This window comes from Carcharhinus amblyrhynchos, chromosome 3 (assembly GCF_965287045.1).
Source record: "Carcharhinus amblyrhynchos chromosome 3, sCarAmb.v2.hapA, whole genome shotgun sequence".
Classification (NCBI taxonomy): domain Eukaryota; kingdom Metazoa; phylum Chordata; class Chondrichthyes; order Carcharhiniformes; family Carcharhinidae; genus Carcharhinus; species Carcharhinus amblyrhynchos.
This window is the reverse complement of record NC_137326.1, coordinates 364,761-382,682: the sequence shown is the minus strand read 5'-3', so window position 1 is coordinate 382,682 and position 17,922 is coordinate 364,761. Positions and strand designations below refer to the sequence as shown.

General features: G+C 45.8%; 1 protein-coding gene across 1 annotated transcript in view; it reads left to right on the top strand.

The window, feature by feature from the left end:
- Positions 1-17,922, top strand: part of rft1 (RFT1 homolog) — a 140,911-nt gene extending 122,989 nt beyond the window's left edge. Inside the window, exon 13 of the mRNA XM_080218590.1 lies at positions 16,929-17,922. Within this exon, the coding sequence (XP_080074716.1) occupies positions 16,929-17,087 (159 nt within the window). The 3' untranslated portion in view covers positions 17,088-17,922. The remainder of the gene's footprint in view (positions 1-16,928) is intronic.

Sequence of the window (17,922 nt, the reverse complement as noted above, 5' to 3'; positions counted from 1 at the left end):
TTGCTGAAATCCATATACACCACGTCAACTGCTTTACCCCTATCCGTGGATAGGTTTATGGACGAAAAGGGATTGGTTTAGGTTAGTGGGTCATTGTTTTGTAACTGGTCGGCGCAACATCGTGGGCCGAAGGGCCTGTTCTGCGCTGTAATGTTCTATGTTCTATGTTCTATCCACCTCCTTGGTCACCTTCTCAAAGAACTCAATAAGGTTTGTGAGGCACGACCTACCCTTCACAAAAGCGTGTTAACTATCCCTAATCAAATTATTTCTTTCCAGCTGATTATAAATCCTACCTCTTAAAGTCCTTTCCAAAACTTTGCCCATGACAGAAGTAAGGCTCACCGGTCTATAATTCCCAGGATGGTCTCTACTCCCCTTCTTGAGCAAGGGGACAACATTTCCTATCCTCCAGTCTTCCGGCACTGTACCTGTAGACAATGATGACATAAAGATCAAAGCCAAAGGTTCTGCAATCTCCTTCCTAGCCTCCCATAGAATCCTAGATAAATCTGATCCGGCTCAGGGAACTTATCTATTTTCATACTTTCAAGAATTGCTAACACCTCCTCCTTACGTACCTCAATCCCGTCTCTCCTTGACTACATTGACTTTTTCCTGTGTGAATACTGACAGAAAATATTCATTTAGTGCCTCTCCTATCTCTTCAGGCTCCACACACAATTTCCCATTACTGTCCCTGACTGGCCCTAATCATTATTTTATTCCTGACATACCTATAGAAAGCTTTAGTGTTCTCCTTAATCTTACCTGCCAAAGTCTTCTCATGTCCTTTTCTGGCTCTTCTTAACTCTCTCTTTAGTTCCTTCCTGGCTAATGTGCAACTCTCCAGTGCCCTAACTGAGCCTTCACGTGTCACCTTTACATAAGTCTCCTTCTTCCTCTTCACAAGAGATTCAACTTCCTTACTAAATCACAGTTCCCTCACTCGACCACTTCCTCCTTGCCTGACAGGTACACATTTATCAAGTAGGCGCAGTCGCTGCTCCTTGAACAAGCCCCACATTTCAATTGTTCCCATCCTCTGCAGTTTTCTTCTCCAATCTATGTATCCTAAATCTCGCCTAATCACCTCATAATTTCCTTTCCCCCAGCTATAACTTGTGCCCTTTGGTATATACCTGTCCCTTTCTATCACTCAAGTAAACGTAACCGAATTGCGGTCACTATCATCAAAGTGCTCACCTACCTCCAAGTCTAACACCTGGTCTGGTTCATTACCCAGTACCAAATCCAATGTAGCCTCACCTCTTGTTGGCCTATCTACATACTGTGTCATGAAACCTTCCTGCACACATTGGACAAAAGCTGACCCCTCTAACGTGCTTGAACTATAGCTTTTCCAGTCAATATTTGTAAAGTTGAAGTCCCCCATAACAACTACCCTGTTACTTTCGCTCCTATCCAGGATCATCTTTGCAATCCTTTCCTCTACATCTCTGGAACTTTTTGGAGTCCTATAAAAAACTCCCAGCGGGGTGACCTCTCCTTTCCTGTTTCTAATCTCAGCCCATACTACCTCAATAGACAGATCCACATCAAACGTCCTTTCTGCCACTGTAATACTGTCCTTGACTAACAATGCCACGCCTCCCCCTCTTCTACCACCTTCTCTGCTCTGACTGAAACATCTGAACCCCAGAACCTGCAACAACCATTCCTGTCCCTGCTCTATCCATGTCTCTGAAATGACCACAACATCGAAGTTCCAGGTACTAACCCAGGCTGCAAGTTCGCCCACCTTATTCTGGATGCTCCTAGCATTAAAGTATACACACTTCAAACCAACCTCCCACCTGCCAATACACTCTTGCGACCGTGAAACCTTATCCACGACCTCCCTACTCTCAACCTCCTGTACAATTGGAGATACAGTTCAGGTTCCCATCGCCCTTTTGAATCAGTTTAACCCCCCCACAAAGAGCATTGGCGAATTTTCCCCCCAAGATATTGGTACCCCTCTGGTTCAGGTGTAGACCATCCCTTTTGTAGAGGTCCCACCTACCCCAGAATGAGCCCCAATTGTCCAGGTATCTGAAACCCTCCCTCCTGCACCATCCCTTTAGCCACGAGTTCTATTAGGTCGCCCCTCATCCTCCGTCAGGATGATGATTCCTCAGGGGAGTGCAGCTAGAGCCAAGTCAATGGCACCATTAGTGGTTCAGCTGCCCAGGAAGGGAGGAGGAAGAGTGGGATAGCAATAGTGTTAGGGATTGGAAAGTCAAGGGACATGACAGATGTTTCTGCAGCTGTAGAAGTAACTCCAAAGTGGTATGTTGCTTCCCTGGTGCCAGAATCAAGGATCTCACAGAGCGGATGCAGGATATTCTCCTGGGAAAGGTGAACAGCCCGAGAGCATGGTGTAAATTGGTGCCAGTGACATGAGTAGAGGGAAAAGGGATGAGGTCCTCGAAATGGTTTGTAGGCGGATAAGTAATAAATTAAAGAGCAGGATCTCAAAAGCAGTAAATTGAGAATTATTCCCAGTGCCAGACAGCAGAGGAATATGAGGGTTGAGTGAGCAATTGACTAGAGAATCAATGTAGGAGGGAGGATATCAGATTTTTGGGCCGTTCTGGGCAGATGGATGGGCTACATCTTAAAAGAATCGGGCCTGTTATTGTCGCAGAAAGATTTTCTGGTGCTGTTGGGGAGAGGTTAAACTTGATTGTCAGAGGATGGCAACCTGAGGGCAGCTCAAAGTAGAAGGAAGTAAGGCTGGTAACAGGAAGTAAAAAAGTAGCAAGTGAAGTCAGGAAGTGAGTGGAATGAAGGAGAGCCACATGTTAGAATGCGGAATAATGTTAAAAAGACAAAATCAGGAGCACTCTGCCTGATACATGCAGCATTTGCAATCACAAATAGAGGTAATTGCCATTGCAGAAACCTGTCTAAAGACTGAGAACTGAATGCTCAGCATGTAGGAAGAGCACACCCAAAGGAAAAGGAGGTGATATGAAGTTGATAAGGGATGGGATCAGTACATTGGGTGAGAGCATCTCAAATCAGAAGAAAAAACTGTGGAATCTGGGTGGAACTACGAGCCAGCAAGGGCAGCAGAGCTCTGACAAAGGGTCATCCAGACTTGAAATGTTAGCTCAGTTCACTCTGCACAGACGCTGTTTTGGGGATGGTTTTCTAAAGCAGTATGTTGAGAAACTAGCTGGAGAACAGACTATTTTAGACTTAGTATTATAATTAATAATCTTATTGTAAAAGAATGTTTAGGAATGAGTGACCGTAATATATAATTTTACATTATGTTAGAAAGCAAGATAGTCCAATCTGAAGCCAGGGAATTAAGTTTGAACAAAGGATATCTTGAATGTACGAAGGACAAATTGGCTGAGATGGATTGGGAAAATACATTCAAAGATATGACTATGTAGGAAATGGATAATCTAAAGAATTATTGCACGGTTTACAGCAAATATACATCTTTCAAGACACAAAAAGAAGTCAGTCAACTCTGACTTAACAAAGGAAATTAAGGATTATGTAAGATTTTTTAAAAAGGCCTATAAAGTGGCCAGAAATAGTAATAACCCTGAAGATTGGGAGGATTTTAGAAAACAGCAAAGGAAGATAAAGAAGAGGATAAACAAAGGGAGAATTGAATGAGTGCAAACTAGTAACTACTTCTATGGGTGGATCTGGTGTTGTGTAATGAGGCGGGTAGAATTAGGGACCTTGTGGTGAAGGATCCTCTTGGGAAGAGTGATCATTGTATGGTGGAGTTTCTGATGCAGATGAAGGAGGAGAAAGTGGGATCCCGGACACGCGTCCTTTGTTTGAACAGAGGGGAGTATGGTAGGATGAGAGGGGAATTGGCGAATGTTGATTGGGGGAGTGCGTTGGAAGGTAGGTCTGCTGAGGAGCAGTGGAGGATCTTTAAGGAGATCTTTCTTGGTGCTCAGCAGAAATTTATTCCAATGGTTAAAAAGGATCGTAGGAGGAGAGATAATCAGCCGTGGATAACGAAGGAGGTAAAGGAAAGTGTTAAATTAAAAGCGGATGCTTTTAGAGTAGCTAAGAGTAGTGGGCGAGAAGAGGATTGGGAGAGGTTTAAATGTCAACAAAGAATGACAAAGAAGTTGATAAAGAAGGGTAGGAGAAACTATGAAGCTGGGCTAGCGCTTAATATAAAAAAGGATAGCAAGAGTTTTTATAAATACATAAAAAGGAAGAGGCTGACTAGGGTGAACGTTGGACCCTTAGAGGATGAGAGGGGGGACTTAGTGGTAGGGGATGGGGAAATGGCTGAGGCCTTGAATAACTTTTTTGTTTCGGTCTTCACGGAGGAGGACGTGAATAATTTGCCAGGTGTTAGCGATGGAAAGATGGTAGGAGTGGAGGGCCTGAATGACATTATTGTTACTAGAGAGGCGGTGCTCAACAGGCTGGAGGGACTGATTGTGGACAAGTCCCCAGGACCGGATGGAATGCATCCAAGGGTTCTGAAAGAAGTGGTGGAGCTGATAGTGGATGCCTTGGTGATTATTCTCCAAACGTTGCTGGATTCCGGGGAAGTGCCGGAAGATTGGAAAACGGCTAATGTTACGCCGTTGTTTAAGAAAGGTGGCAGGCAAAAGGCAGGGAATTATAGGCCGGTTAGTTTAACGTCTGTTGTAGGTAAAATGTGAGAATCCGTGATCAAGGAGAAAATAGTGAGGCATCTTGAGGAGAATTGTTTGATAGAGCAGACGCAGCACGGTTTCGTTAAGGGGAAGTCGTGTCTGACAAATTTATTGGAGTTCTATGAGGATGTGTCTAAGGCGGTGGATAGAGGAGAGCCGGTGGATGTGGTGTTTCTTGATTTTCAGAAGGCGTTTGACAAGGTACCTCACAAGAGGTTATTACAGAAGGTCAGGGGGCATGGAGTTGGGGGTAGGGTGTTAGCATGGATAGAGGATTGGTTGTCATATAGGAGGCAGAGAGTGGGGGTCAATGGGTGCTATTCGGATTGGCGGTTGGTGACGAGTGGAGTGCCCCAGGGGTCGGTGCTGGGGCCTCAGCTTTTTACCATTTATATAGATGATCTGGAGGAGGGAACCGAGTGTATGGTGTCGAAATTTGCTGATGACACCAAGATTGGTGGAGCGGCAAATTGCGCGGAGGGTGTGGAGAGTCTGCAGAAGGATCTAGATAGGCTGGGTGAATGGGCCAGGAACTGGCAAATGGAATTTAATGTTGGCAAGTGTGAGGTGGTCCACTTTGGTAGGAATAATGGTAGGAAGGACTATTAGTTACGTGGCGAAAAACTGCAGCAGGCGACAGTGCAGAGGGACCTCGGGGTCCTTGTGCATGAGTCGCAAAAACCCAGCCTACAGGTGCAGCAGGTGGTCAGGAAGGCGAATGGGATGCTGGCCTTCATAGCGAGGGGGATAGAATATAAAAGTAGGGAGGTCTTGCTGCAGCTGTATAGGGCATTGGTGAGGCCGCAGCTGGAGTACTGTGTGCAGTTTTGGTCGCCGCACTTACGCAAGGATATTTTGGCCTTGGAGGGAGTGCACAGGAGGTTTACTAGGCTGATACCGGAGTTGAGGGGGTTGAACTATGAGGAGAGGCTGAATAAACTAGGCTTGTACTCGTTAGAGTTTAGAAGAATGAGGGGAGATCTCATTGAGACGTATAAGATGATGAATGGGATGGATAGGATAGAGGTGGAGAGACTCTTCCCGCTCAGAAAGGACAGTAGGACTAGAGGGCACAGCCTCAAGATAAATGGGGGGGGTGGCTTAGAACGGAGTTGAGAAGGAACTTCTTCACTCAAAGGGTGGTGAATCTCTGGAATTCTCTGCCCGTTGAAGTGGTGGAGGCTGCCTCGCTAAATATTTTTAAGACGCGGGTTGATAGGTTTTTGATAGGCAAGGGGATTAAGGGTTATGGGGAGAGGGCGGGAATGTGGAACTGAGCCACGACAGATCAGCCATGATCTTATTGAATGGTGGGGCAGGCTCAAGGGGCCAGATGGCCTACTCCTGCTCCTATTTCTTATGTTCTTATGTTCTTATGGGTGTGTAAAGAGAAAATGTTTGGCAAAAACACATGTGAGTCCATTACGGACAGAGTCAGGGAAATTTATAATGGGGAATAGAGAAATGGCAGAGAAGCTAAATAGTTATTTTGTGTCTGTTTTTACTGAGGGAGTTACAAGAAATCGATTAAGGATCAGTTAACAGGCAGAAAACAGAGCAGGAATAAGCTGGTAATTGCCAAATCGGAGGCTGTGGCTAGTGGGATACCACAGGAATTAGTATTTGGGCCCCAGCTATTTGCAATATGTGTCAATGATTTGGATATAGGGATCAAATGTAATATTTCCAAGTTCACAGATGATAAAATGCTAAGTGGGAATGTGTGCTGTGAGGAAGATGTAAAGCGGTTACAGGGGGATTTGGACAGACTTTAAGGGTGGGCAAGAACATGGAACACAATGTGGAAAAATGTGAGTTAATTCACTTAGGCAGAAGTAACAGATGTTCAGAGTATTTCCTAAATGGTAAGAAATTAGAAAGTGTGGAAGTACAAAGCAACCTATCTGCCCTTGTCTGTAAATTACTGAAAGCCAACAAGCAGAAAATTAAAAAGTATAATGTTATGTTACCCTTTATCGCAAGAGAATTTGATTACAGGAATAACCATGCCTTGCTTCAATCTTGGTTAGACTGTACTTGGAGCAGTGTGCAGTTTTGAGCACCTTACCTTAAGAAGTATATTATTGCCATAGAGGGAGTGTAACACATGTTCACCAGACTTGTTCCCCAGATGGTGTAACTGTCCTCTGAAGAGAAATTGGGCCTGTATTCATTGGAGTTTTGAAGAATGAGAGGTGATCTGATTGAAACCTATAAAATACTTAAAGGGTTGGACAGAGTGGATGTGGGTAAGATGTTTCCACTGTTTGGAGAATCCAGATGTAGAGATCCCGGCGTTGGACCCAGAACCAGGGATACAATTCAAAAAGAACATAGAACACTACAGCACAAACAGGCCCTTCAGCCCACAAGTTGCGCCGATCACATCCATACCTACCAGGCCATAGAACTATCTGTAACTCCCAATCCCATTAAATCCCATAGACTCATCCAGAAGTCTTTTAAAAGACCCCAGTGAGTTTGCCTCTACTGCCACTGACGGCAGCCAATTCCACTCACTCACCACCCTCTGAGTGAAAAACTTTCCCCTAACATCTCCTCTGTATCTGCTTCCCAGCACCTTAAACCTGTGTCCTCTCGTAGCGACCATTTCAGCCCTGGGAAATAGCCTCCGAGAATCCACCCTATCTATTCCTCTCAACATTTTATAAACCTTTATTAGGTCGCCTCTCAGCCTTCGTCTCTCCAGGGAGAAGAGTCCCAGCTCCCTCAACCTATCTTCATAAGGCATGCCTCCCAATCCAGGCAACATCCTTGTAAATCTCCTCTGCACCCTCTCAATAGCTTCCACATCCTTCCTGCAGTGAGGTGACCAGAACTGCGCACAGTACTCCAAGTGGGGTCTGACAAGGGTCTTATAAAGTTGCAGCATTACCTCCCGACTCCTAAACTCAATCCCTCGATTAATGAAGGCCAGTACACCATATGCTTTCTTGACCACATCCTCCACCTGCGGGGCCGATTTAAGAGTCCTGTGGACCCGGACCCCAAGATCCTTCTGCTCCTCAACACTACCAAGACTCCTACCCTTGATATTGTACTCCTGCATCCCATTGGTCCTGCCAAAATGGACCACTACACATTTATCTGGGTTGAAGTCCATCTGCCACTTCTCCACCTAGTCTTGCACCCTATCTATGTCATGCTGCAACTTCTGACATCCCTCCAGGCTATCCACAACACCACCAACCTTCATGTCATTGGCAAACTTACTAACCCATCCCTCCACTTCCTCATCCAGGTCATTTATGAAAATGACAAATAGCAAGGGTCCTAGAACAGATCCCTGGGGCACTCCACTGGTGACCGACCTCCATGCAGAAAAAGACCCATCCACAACCACTCTCTGCCTTCTGCAGGCAAACACAGTAAAAAGTCTGACAACACCAGGTTTTAGTCCAAACGATTTATTTGATAATAGACTCACAAGCTTTCGAGGTTTCCCTCTTCGTCAGGTGAATGGAGAGTTCTGGCCTCAGACAGAGCATATAAAGCACAGACAGTTTAGAGATTACTGATTAGAATGTGAATCCTTACACCTAACTTACTGTTCAAGACCTGAAGTGGCCGACAATGTGAGTGGAAGGAGCACTGATCACAGTTTAAAGAGATGTGTATTGTCTCCAGACAGTACAGTAAGTGAGGTTTTGCAAACCCAGGCAAGTCACGGGGGTTACAGACAGTGCGACATGAACCCAAGATCCCTGTTGAGACCGTCCTCATGTGTGCGGAACTTGGCTATCAGTCTCTGTTCAGCGACTCTGCGCTGTCGTGTGTCGTGAAGGCCGCCTTGGAGAATGCTTACCCGAAGGTCAGAGGCTGAATGCCCGTGACCACTGAAGTGTTTGCCAACAGGAAGGGAACAATCTTGCCTGGTGATTGTCGAGCGATGTTCATTCATCCGTTGTTGTAGCGTCTGCATGGTCTCCCCAATGTACCATGCTTCGGGACATCCTTTCTTGCAACGTATCAGGTAGACAATGTTGGCCGAGTTGCAAGAGTATTTACCATGTACCTGGTGGATGGTATTCTCACGTGTGATGATGGTATCCATGTCGATGATCCGGCATGTCTTGCAGAGGTTGCTGTGGCAGGGTTGTGTGGTATTGTGGTCACTGTTCTCCTGAAGGCTGGGTAGTTTGCTGCGAACAATGGTCTGTTTGAGGTTGTGTGGTTGTCTGAAGGCAAGAAGTGGGGTTGTGGGGATAGCCCTGGCGAGATGTTCGTCTTCATCAATGATATGTTGAAGACTCCGGAGAAGATGTTGTAGCTTCTCCGCTCTGGGGAAGTACTGGATGACGAAGGGTACTCTGTCCACTGTGTTCCGCGTTTGCCTTCTGAGGAGATCGGTGCGGTTTTTCGCTGTGGTGCATCGGAACTGTCGATCTATGAGTCGAGCACCATATCCTGTTCTTATGAGGGCATCTTTCAGGGTCTGGAGGTGTCTGTCACGATCCTCCTCATCTGAGCAAATCCTGTGTATACGGAGGGCTTGTCCATAGGGAATGCCTTCTTTAACATGTTTAGGGTGGAAGCTGGAGAAGTGGAGCATTGTGAGATTGTCTGTGGGCTTGCGGTACAGTGAGGCCAAAGGAAGAAAATGTCATCGATGTATCTAGTGTATAGCATTGGTTGAAGATTCTGTGCAGTGAAGAAGTCTTGTTCGAACCTGTGCATGAAGATGTTGGCATATTGAGGTGCAAATTTGGTCCCCATGGCTGTTCCATGTGTCTGGATGAAAAACTGGTTGTTGAAAAGGTGCGTCAACACCAGATTCATCAACCGCACTCACAAGACAGCCCCGAACATCACCCAAGCACAACGCAACGCCATCCACGCTCTCAAGACAAACCGCAACATTGTCATCAAACCAGCAGACAAAGGAGGGGCCATCGTCATACTGAACAGAACGGATTACTGTAAAGAAGTGTACCGACAACTAAACAATGAGGAACACTACAGACAGTTACCCACAGATCCGACCAAAGAACACACTCGTCAACTCAACAATCTGATCAAGACCTTTGATCCGGACCTTCAGAGCACCCTCCGAGCTCCCATTCCACGTACTCCCCCCGTTGGAGATCTCTACTGCCTCCCAAAGATACACAAGGCAAACACACCTGGCCGTCCCATCGTATCGGGCAATGGGACTCTGTGTGAGAACCTCTCCGGCTACGTCGAGAGCATCCTGAAACCCATTGTACGAAGAACCCCCAGCTTTTGTCGCGACACTACGGACTTCCTACTGAAACTCAGCACACATGGAGCAGTTGAACCAGGGACACTCCTCGTCACAATGGATGTCTCGGCGCTCTACACCAACATCCCCCACAACGATGGCATTGCTGCGACTGTCTCAGTACTCAATGCTGACAACTGCCAGTTTCCAGATGCAATTTTACAACTCATCCGCTTCATCCTGGACCACAATGTCTTCACCTTCAACAACCAGTTTTTCATCCAGACACATGGAACAGCCATGGGGACCAAATTTGCACCTCAATATGCCAACATCTTCGTGCACAGGTTCGAACAAGACTTCTTCACTGCACAGAATCTTCAACCAATGCTATACACTAGATACATCGATGACATTTTCTTCCTTTGGCCTCACTGTACCGCAAGCCCACAGACAATCTCACAATGCTCCACTTCTCCAGCTTCCACCCTAAACATGTTAAAGAAGCCATTTCCTATGGACAAGCCCTCCGTATACACAGGATTTGCTCAGATGAGGAGGATCGTGACAAGACACCTCCAGACCCTGAAAGATGCCCTCATAAGAACAGGATATGGTGCTCGACTCATAGATCAACAGTTCCGATGCACCACAGCGAAAAACCGCACCGATCTCCTCAGAAGGCAAACACGGGACACAGTGGACAGAGTACCCTTCGTCGTCCAGTACTTCCCCGGAGCGGAGAAGCTACGACATCTTCTCCGGAGTCTTCAACATATCATTGATGAAGACGAACATCTCGCCAGGGCTATACCCACACCCCCACTTCTTGCCTTCAGACAACCACACAACCTCAAACAGACCATTGTTTGCAGCAAACTACCCAGCCTTCAGGAGAACAGTGACCACAATACCACACAACCCTGCCACAGCAACCTCTGCAAGACATGCCGGATCATCGACATGGATACCATCATCACACGTGAGAAAACCATCCACCAGGTACATGGTAAATACTCTTGCAACTCGGCCAACATTGTCTACCTGATACGTTGCAAGAAAGGATGTCCCGAAGCATGGTACATTGGGGAGACCATGCAGACGCTACAACAACGGATGAATGAACATCGCTCGACAATCACCAGGCAAGACTGTTCCCTGCCTGTTGGCGAACACTTCAGTGGTCACGGGCATTCAGCCTCTGACCTTCGGGTAAGCATTCTCCATGGCAGCCTTCACGACACACGACAGCGCAGAGTCGCTGAGCAGAGACTGATAGCCAAGTTCCGCACACATGAGGACGGTCTCAACAGGGATCTTGGGTTCATGTCGCACTATCTGTAACCCCCGTGACTTGCCTGGGTTTGCAAAACCTCACTTACTGTACTGTCTGGAGACAATACACATCTCTGTAACCTGTGATCAGTGCTCCTTCCACTCACATTGTCGGCCACTTCAGGTCTTGAACAGCAGGTTAGGTGTAAGGATTCGCATTCTAATCAGTAATCTCTAAACTGTCTGTGCTGTTATATGCTCTGTCTGAGGCCAGAACTCTCCATTCACCTGACAAAGAGGGAAACCTCGAAAGCTTGTGAGTCCATTATCAAATAAATCGTTTGGACTAAAACCTGGTGTTGTCAGACTTTTTACTGTGTTTACCCCAGTCCAACTTCTGCAGGCAAGCCAGTTCTGGATCCACAAGGCAACAGCCCCTTGGATCCCATGCCTCTCACCTTGTCAAGAAGTCTTGCATGGGGGACCTTATCAAACGCCTTGCTGAAGTCCATGTAAACCACATCCACCGCTCTTCCTTCGTCAATGTGTTCAGTCACATTCTCAAAGAACTCAACTAGGCTCGTAAGGCACTACCTGCCCTTGACAAAGCCGTGCTGACTATTCCTGATCACTCTAAACTTCTCTAAATACTCATAAATCTTGTCCCTCAGAATCCTCTCCATCAACTTACCAACCACTGAGGTTAGACTCACCAGCCGGTAACATCCGCAATCCTCCAATCTTCCGGAACCTCTCCCGTCTCCATCGACGACGCAAAGATCATCACCAGGGGCTCTGCAATCACTTCCCTCACCTCCCACAGTAACCTGAGGTACATCCCATCCAGTCCTGGCGACTTATCTATCTTGATAGAATTTAAAAGTTCCAACACATCCTCTTTCTTAACATCCACATACTCAATCTTTTCAGTCCACCGCAAACCTGTAGTACAACCTCCCAGATCACTTTCCACCGTGAATACCGAGGCAAAGTACTCATTAAGCGCCTCAGCCATTTCTTCCGGTTCCACACAGACTTTTCCCCCTTCACCTTTTATAGGCCCTATCCCTTTTCTCATCCTTTTACTCTTCACATATTTGTACAACGCCTTGGGATTCTCCTTAATCTTACCTGCCAAGGCCTAATCATGACCCCTTCTGGCTCTCCTAATTTCCTTTTTAAGCTCCCTTCTACAAGACTTATACTCCTCTAGATCCTTAACTTCTCCTAGCTCCCTGAACCTTTTATACGCCTTTCTTTTCTTCCTGACTAGGTTCACCACAGCCTTCGTGCACCACGGTTCCCACGACCTACCAGAACCTCCTTGTCTCATCGGAACATTATCGTGCAGAGCTCCAGACAAACATTCCTTGATAATCCGCCACCTTTCTTCAGTAGTTTTCCCCAAGAACACCTCCTTCCAGTTTATTCGTCCAATTATCTGCCTGATGTCTTCATATTTCCTCTTACTCCAGACAAACACCTTCCTAGCCTGCCTGATCCTATCTCTTTCCAATGCTATCGTGAAGGAGATAGAATTATGATCTCCATCCCCGAGATGCTCTCCCATCGAGAGATCCGACACCTGCCCTGGTTCATTAGCCAGCACCAGGTCAAGTACAGCCTCTCCTCTCGTAGGCTTATCCACGTACTGTGTCAGGAACCCCTCCTGAACACACCTAACAAACTCCTCCCCATCCAAACCCCTTACCCTAGGGATGTTCCAGTCGATGTTTGGGAAATTAAAGTCTCCCATCACGACAACTCTGTTATTACTACATCTCTCTAGGATCTGTTTCCCTATCTGCACCTCAACTTCCCTGTCACTATTGGGCGGCCTATAGAAAACACCCAGCAAAGTTGAATGAAGTTCAAGATGAGGAGCAATTTCTTCACTCAGAAGGTGAATCTCTGGAATTTTTTAGTCCAGTGGGCTGTGGAGGCTCAGTCATTAGGGAGGGAAGCATATTTTTCTAAATACAATGGGATAAAGGCATATCCACATTTGCTCCCCCTAGTGTTACAGCATCAATAGCTGATGCCTGTTTTTTTCGAAGTTGAGAGAAAAATCAATGTTAATATGCAGAGGCATTTGGGAGTTTTTGTACGTGACTCACAAAGTTAGCAAGCAGGTACAGCATGCAATTAAGAAGGCAAAATGTATCTTAGTCTTTATTGCAATAGGGTGGTGAGGTAAAGAAACCTTGCTGCAATTATGTGGGGCTCTGGTCAGGCCATTCCTCAAGTATTGTGTACAATTTAGTCTAAAGAAGAATATACTTGTCTTCTTGAAAGAGTTTGGTGAAGGGAATGATGGGCAGTGCCTCATAAGTGTTAACTGGGATGTTTATCTGAAGGAATATTTGCATCTTCTAACTGAATAGATCACTGGTGTGATCATTAGTTGGATTCAAAATGCAACTTTTATGTAAATTGAGCTCATGCAAAGACAATCTCAGCAGCTGAATATATCACCTGACATTTCTATCACAGAAAACAAAAGCTACAATGGATGTGTTGAAGTAATGCTATTGCTGTTTTTATACTCTCATTCTCTCATATACAAACAGATGGGTGGAGAGGATTGGATTGGCGTCGAAGGTGGGGGGAGGTGCTGTGGTTTGGCATGGATGGGGCATGATGTTTAAAGAAAGCATTCAGTATAAACTTTATTGAATAAAGCTTTTGAATTAGTCCTCCAGTTTTACTTCCAATTGTTTTGTAAAACAACCAAGTTGAAACTACTAGATGCTAAAGAAAAGTATTCCACAAGTAAATGTACCAGGAGGGGAGGGGAGCTGTTTAGCTCAGTTGGTTAGATATTGGTCAACATATGGTTCATTATAACACCAGCAGAACAGGTTCAATTCCCAGACCAGCTGAGATAGGTTTGGGACCAGCCTCCTTACCCTACTCTTGAGCGCAGAAGGCAATGGCAAACCACCACTTGAAAAATCTTGGCCGCAGTTCTCCCAAAACATTTCTAAGTGTGTCTCTGCCAGGGTGCCATCAGCCATGTTCCTGATCACACAGGGGCTCCAATAGTTTCCCAGCTCCTCCCCTGACTCGGCCATCACATCTGGTTTGCATTTGTGAAGGCCAATAGTGATTCCTGCGGCTTCGTGTTGCACAGGTGGCTGGGTGGATTCCAGCAGCTGGGTGAATCTAAACAGATCCTAAACTGGTTCATGTGCTCACTGGCAGTGAACCAGATTATGTCTGGGGGGGGGGGCGAGAATCTCAAAATTAGTTCTTCTCAGAGAAAATCACGTTATGACCCCTCTTATAAGAGTCTCCAGCCGTAATGGGATTTGTGGCTGTGAGAGTGGGGCCGGAGAATCAGCTGCACTTTTAGAAACATTTCGAATATTGTGAGCAATTATGGGCCCTCTATCTAAGGAACGATATGCTGGCTTTGGAGAGGGTCCAGAGGAGGTTCACAAGAATGATCCCGGGAATGAAAAGCTTGAGGATGAGGAGTGTTTAGAAGGATGAGGGGGGATCTCATTGAAACTTACAGAATACTGAAGGGCCTGGATAGAGTGGATGTGGGGAAGAGGTTTCCATTAGTAGGACAGACGAGAGTCCAAGGCTCAGCCTCAGAGTAAAGGGTTGGCCTTTTACATCCAAGATAAGGAGGAATTTCTTCAACCAGAGGGTGGTGAATCTATGGAATTCATTGCCATAGAAGGCTGTGGAGGCCAGGTCATTGAGTGCATTTAAGACAGAGATAGACAGGTTCTTGATTGGTAAGAGAACCAAAGGTTGCAGGGAAAAATCGGGAGAATGGGGTTGAGAAACTTATAAGTCATGACTGAATGGCAGAACAGACTCAATGGACCGAATGGCCTAATTCTGCTCCTACATCCAATGATCTGACGGAAAAGAGCTCAGGATGAAGTATCAGCAGTCAATGAGGAAAGGACTTGCCTTCAGGCAGAGCACCCAACCAAACCAAATGTTCCAGAATGCACCTGAGCCATTAATTGTATTTACTCAAAATTCATATTTCAAAAGCTACAACTCTGGGGGAAGAATGTTGAGATAACTTTTTGAAAGAGACTAAGGCCTTCATGTTTAAAAAAAATTAACGTGTAGCAAATAGCCTACGTTTAAAGTGTAGGTACTGTTGGAAGATGCAATGGCCAATTTGTACACGGCGTACTTGTATACACCACAATGAGATAATTGACCAATAGAGGTTCAAAGTTAGGTTTTCAATGTGAAATATTAAGCCGAGATTCTCCCTGCAGATGCTGCCTGACCTGCTGAATATTTCCATTATTTTGATTTATTTTGAATGACTAACTAAGCTATGATGTTGGTTGAGGGAGAAATATTGGCCAGGACAATGGGGGAGCTCCTCAACAGTTTGAATAATGCTGTAAGATATTTTAGATGCACGTGATGAAGGTGGGTGAGATCTCAGTTTGACATCTCATCTAAAGGAGTGTGTCTCTGCCAGTGTAGCACTCTCTCAGTGCTGCAGTAGAGCATCAGCCCAAACATTTGGTCCTGAGCCAGGTGTATAGAGTTTGGAAATTTCCCGACTCCACAAACTGATTTAGGAGAAACTTCCCCAAACAGCTGGATTTTCATTCACTGGGGGGTGGGCACTGTTTGGAATCAGGGCCGCTTGTCCCCATCACAGGGATGGCCGAATGCAGAGGTGAGCTGTCTAAATGGTCCACCTTGCTGCTCTATGACTTTGTTCAAGTTAGAATATTAACAGTAAGGCCCTCACGCCTCATCTGCCCCCAACCCCCACCGCCTCCAACCCCCCCCTCCCCCCCCCCCCCCCCCATACACTCACCGTGCCCCATTCATGCCGGATTGCGGCATCTCCCCCCCTCCCCCCCCCCCCCCAAAAAACCATCCACACCTTGCCTTCTGTGCCAATCTAGGCTCCTCTACCCACCCCATTGCTCCTCATTCCCTCCATGCCAAGCCATGACCCCCCCATTCATCCTCAAGTCCCTTTGTAGCCGCTCTGTCAACCCATCGTGCCAACCCATGTGGCCTACCCACAACTCTCTGTCATGATACCCTCAATGTCACCTCAACCAGTGTCCAACATGGGCAGACCGCAGGAGTCAGGTTGAGATGAAATGAAGTCTTAAATGTCTATTACAGGCTTCACTATAAAACACACGCTCATTGATTAAAAACCCAATCAACACATTTAAATCCCTTCAAGCATTTAATCTCTTAGAAAAACAAACATTGGCCCACATCAAAGACAATTATTCCCTTTATAATCATTGGGAATTGTCAATCAAGCTGTGAATTTAAGGACTCGCCCCAACCCCACCTCATGGTAATGACAGGTTGTAGAAGCAGTCAAGCACTACCAATGTTATAATGATAGACCTCAGGCTCAATGTGGATGGCCATAAAACATTAGACAAGGGTCATGGGTGGAGGGGGGGACTGGTGGTGTTGGGATGGCGGCGCGGGCTCGTTGGGCCGAAGGACCTGTTTCCCGGGCTGTTTTTGTTCTTTATATGGGGAAAGTGTGGGAAAAAGGCATAAAAATCGATGATCAGCTATGACTTTATAGAATGACAGAGTAGGCTTGAAGGTTTGTCTGGCTTACTCCAGTTCTTATATTCTTATAAAAACAGGGACATTGGGCCTGTGACCCCTCATGACATACAGACATTGACCTCTCGTGACAGATGGACATTGAACTTCCCATCTCACATGGACATTAGCCCCTGACCCCTGTGACACTGATTTAGTATATGCTTCATGCTATCTTGTTGCTTTGAGCTGTTTTGTTTTATTCCCAGGCCACACTGAGTGAGAAGGGTGTAATGGCCCTGTCACTTCATGTTCTGCTTGGGGCCGTGTGTCTGATCATCATCCTCATCACAATCTTCTTCACAGAGCCAAAGCTTGTTCGGTTTGTTAGAAATCAATTCCTTTCCCAGCACAAGAAAAGAACATAGAAATGGGAATGAAACCAGTGGCTTGATGATTACAGAGCTGAGAGAGACCGACAGCACAGTCTGTGGAGACAATGGACTAAAATCTCACATTTCAGTTGCTACAAGAATACTGAAACCAGAAGCAGTTGTTGTAGAAATCTTCATCCTTTGTACCTGTGACTGTAGTGATGGGTATGTTTTACTAGAATTTGGTGACATTTGCTTGTCAGTTGGAATATTTTATTGGATGTGGGGTTTAATGTAAAGGGCAAGCATCAGACTGATTTACTCAGAAGGAAATGATAACAGATATTCACAGATTCCAGGCTACTTCCAGTTATAATTGAAATTATTAACAGGATTACCTCAAAGTAGTTATTGCATTGACTGTCAGAAATCTGGCTATCTATTAACAGCCTCCTGTTCATATTGTACAATACAGATGTGTACAATGGAGGGGGGGAATAATGGTGAGGGTTCCTGGTGTGTTTGTTGGGGGGAGTGTAGAATTGACAAATTTAGTTCAACACAGGTAAACATGAAGTAGCACACGTTGGTAAGAAGATTGGAGAGCTCAGCTATTAATTGGAAAGTGCAAGACCAAATGGACCTTGAAGTACAAATACCAATCATCAAACCAAAAGAGAAAATGCTGGAAAACCTCAGCAGGTCTGGCAGCATCTGTACGGAGAGAAAAGAGCTGACATTTCAAGTCCAGATGATCCTTTGTCAAATCACCAAATGTTATGCCAGAGCAAGACCATAAGAAACCACAAGACTCGATTTCTAGAAGGATCAAGTTGAAAATCATGGAAATTATTGTAAACTTATACTAAACCTTGGTTAGACTGTGCTT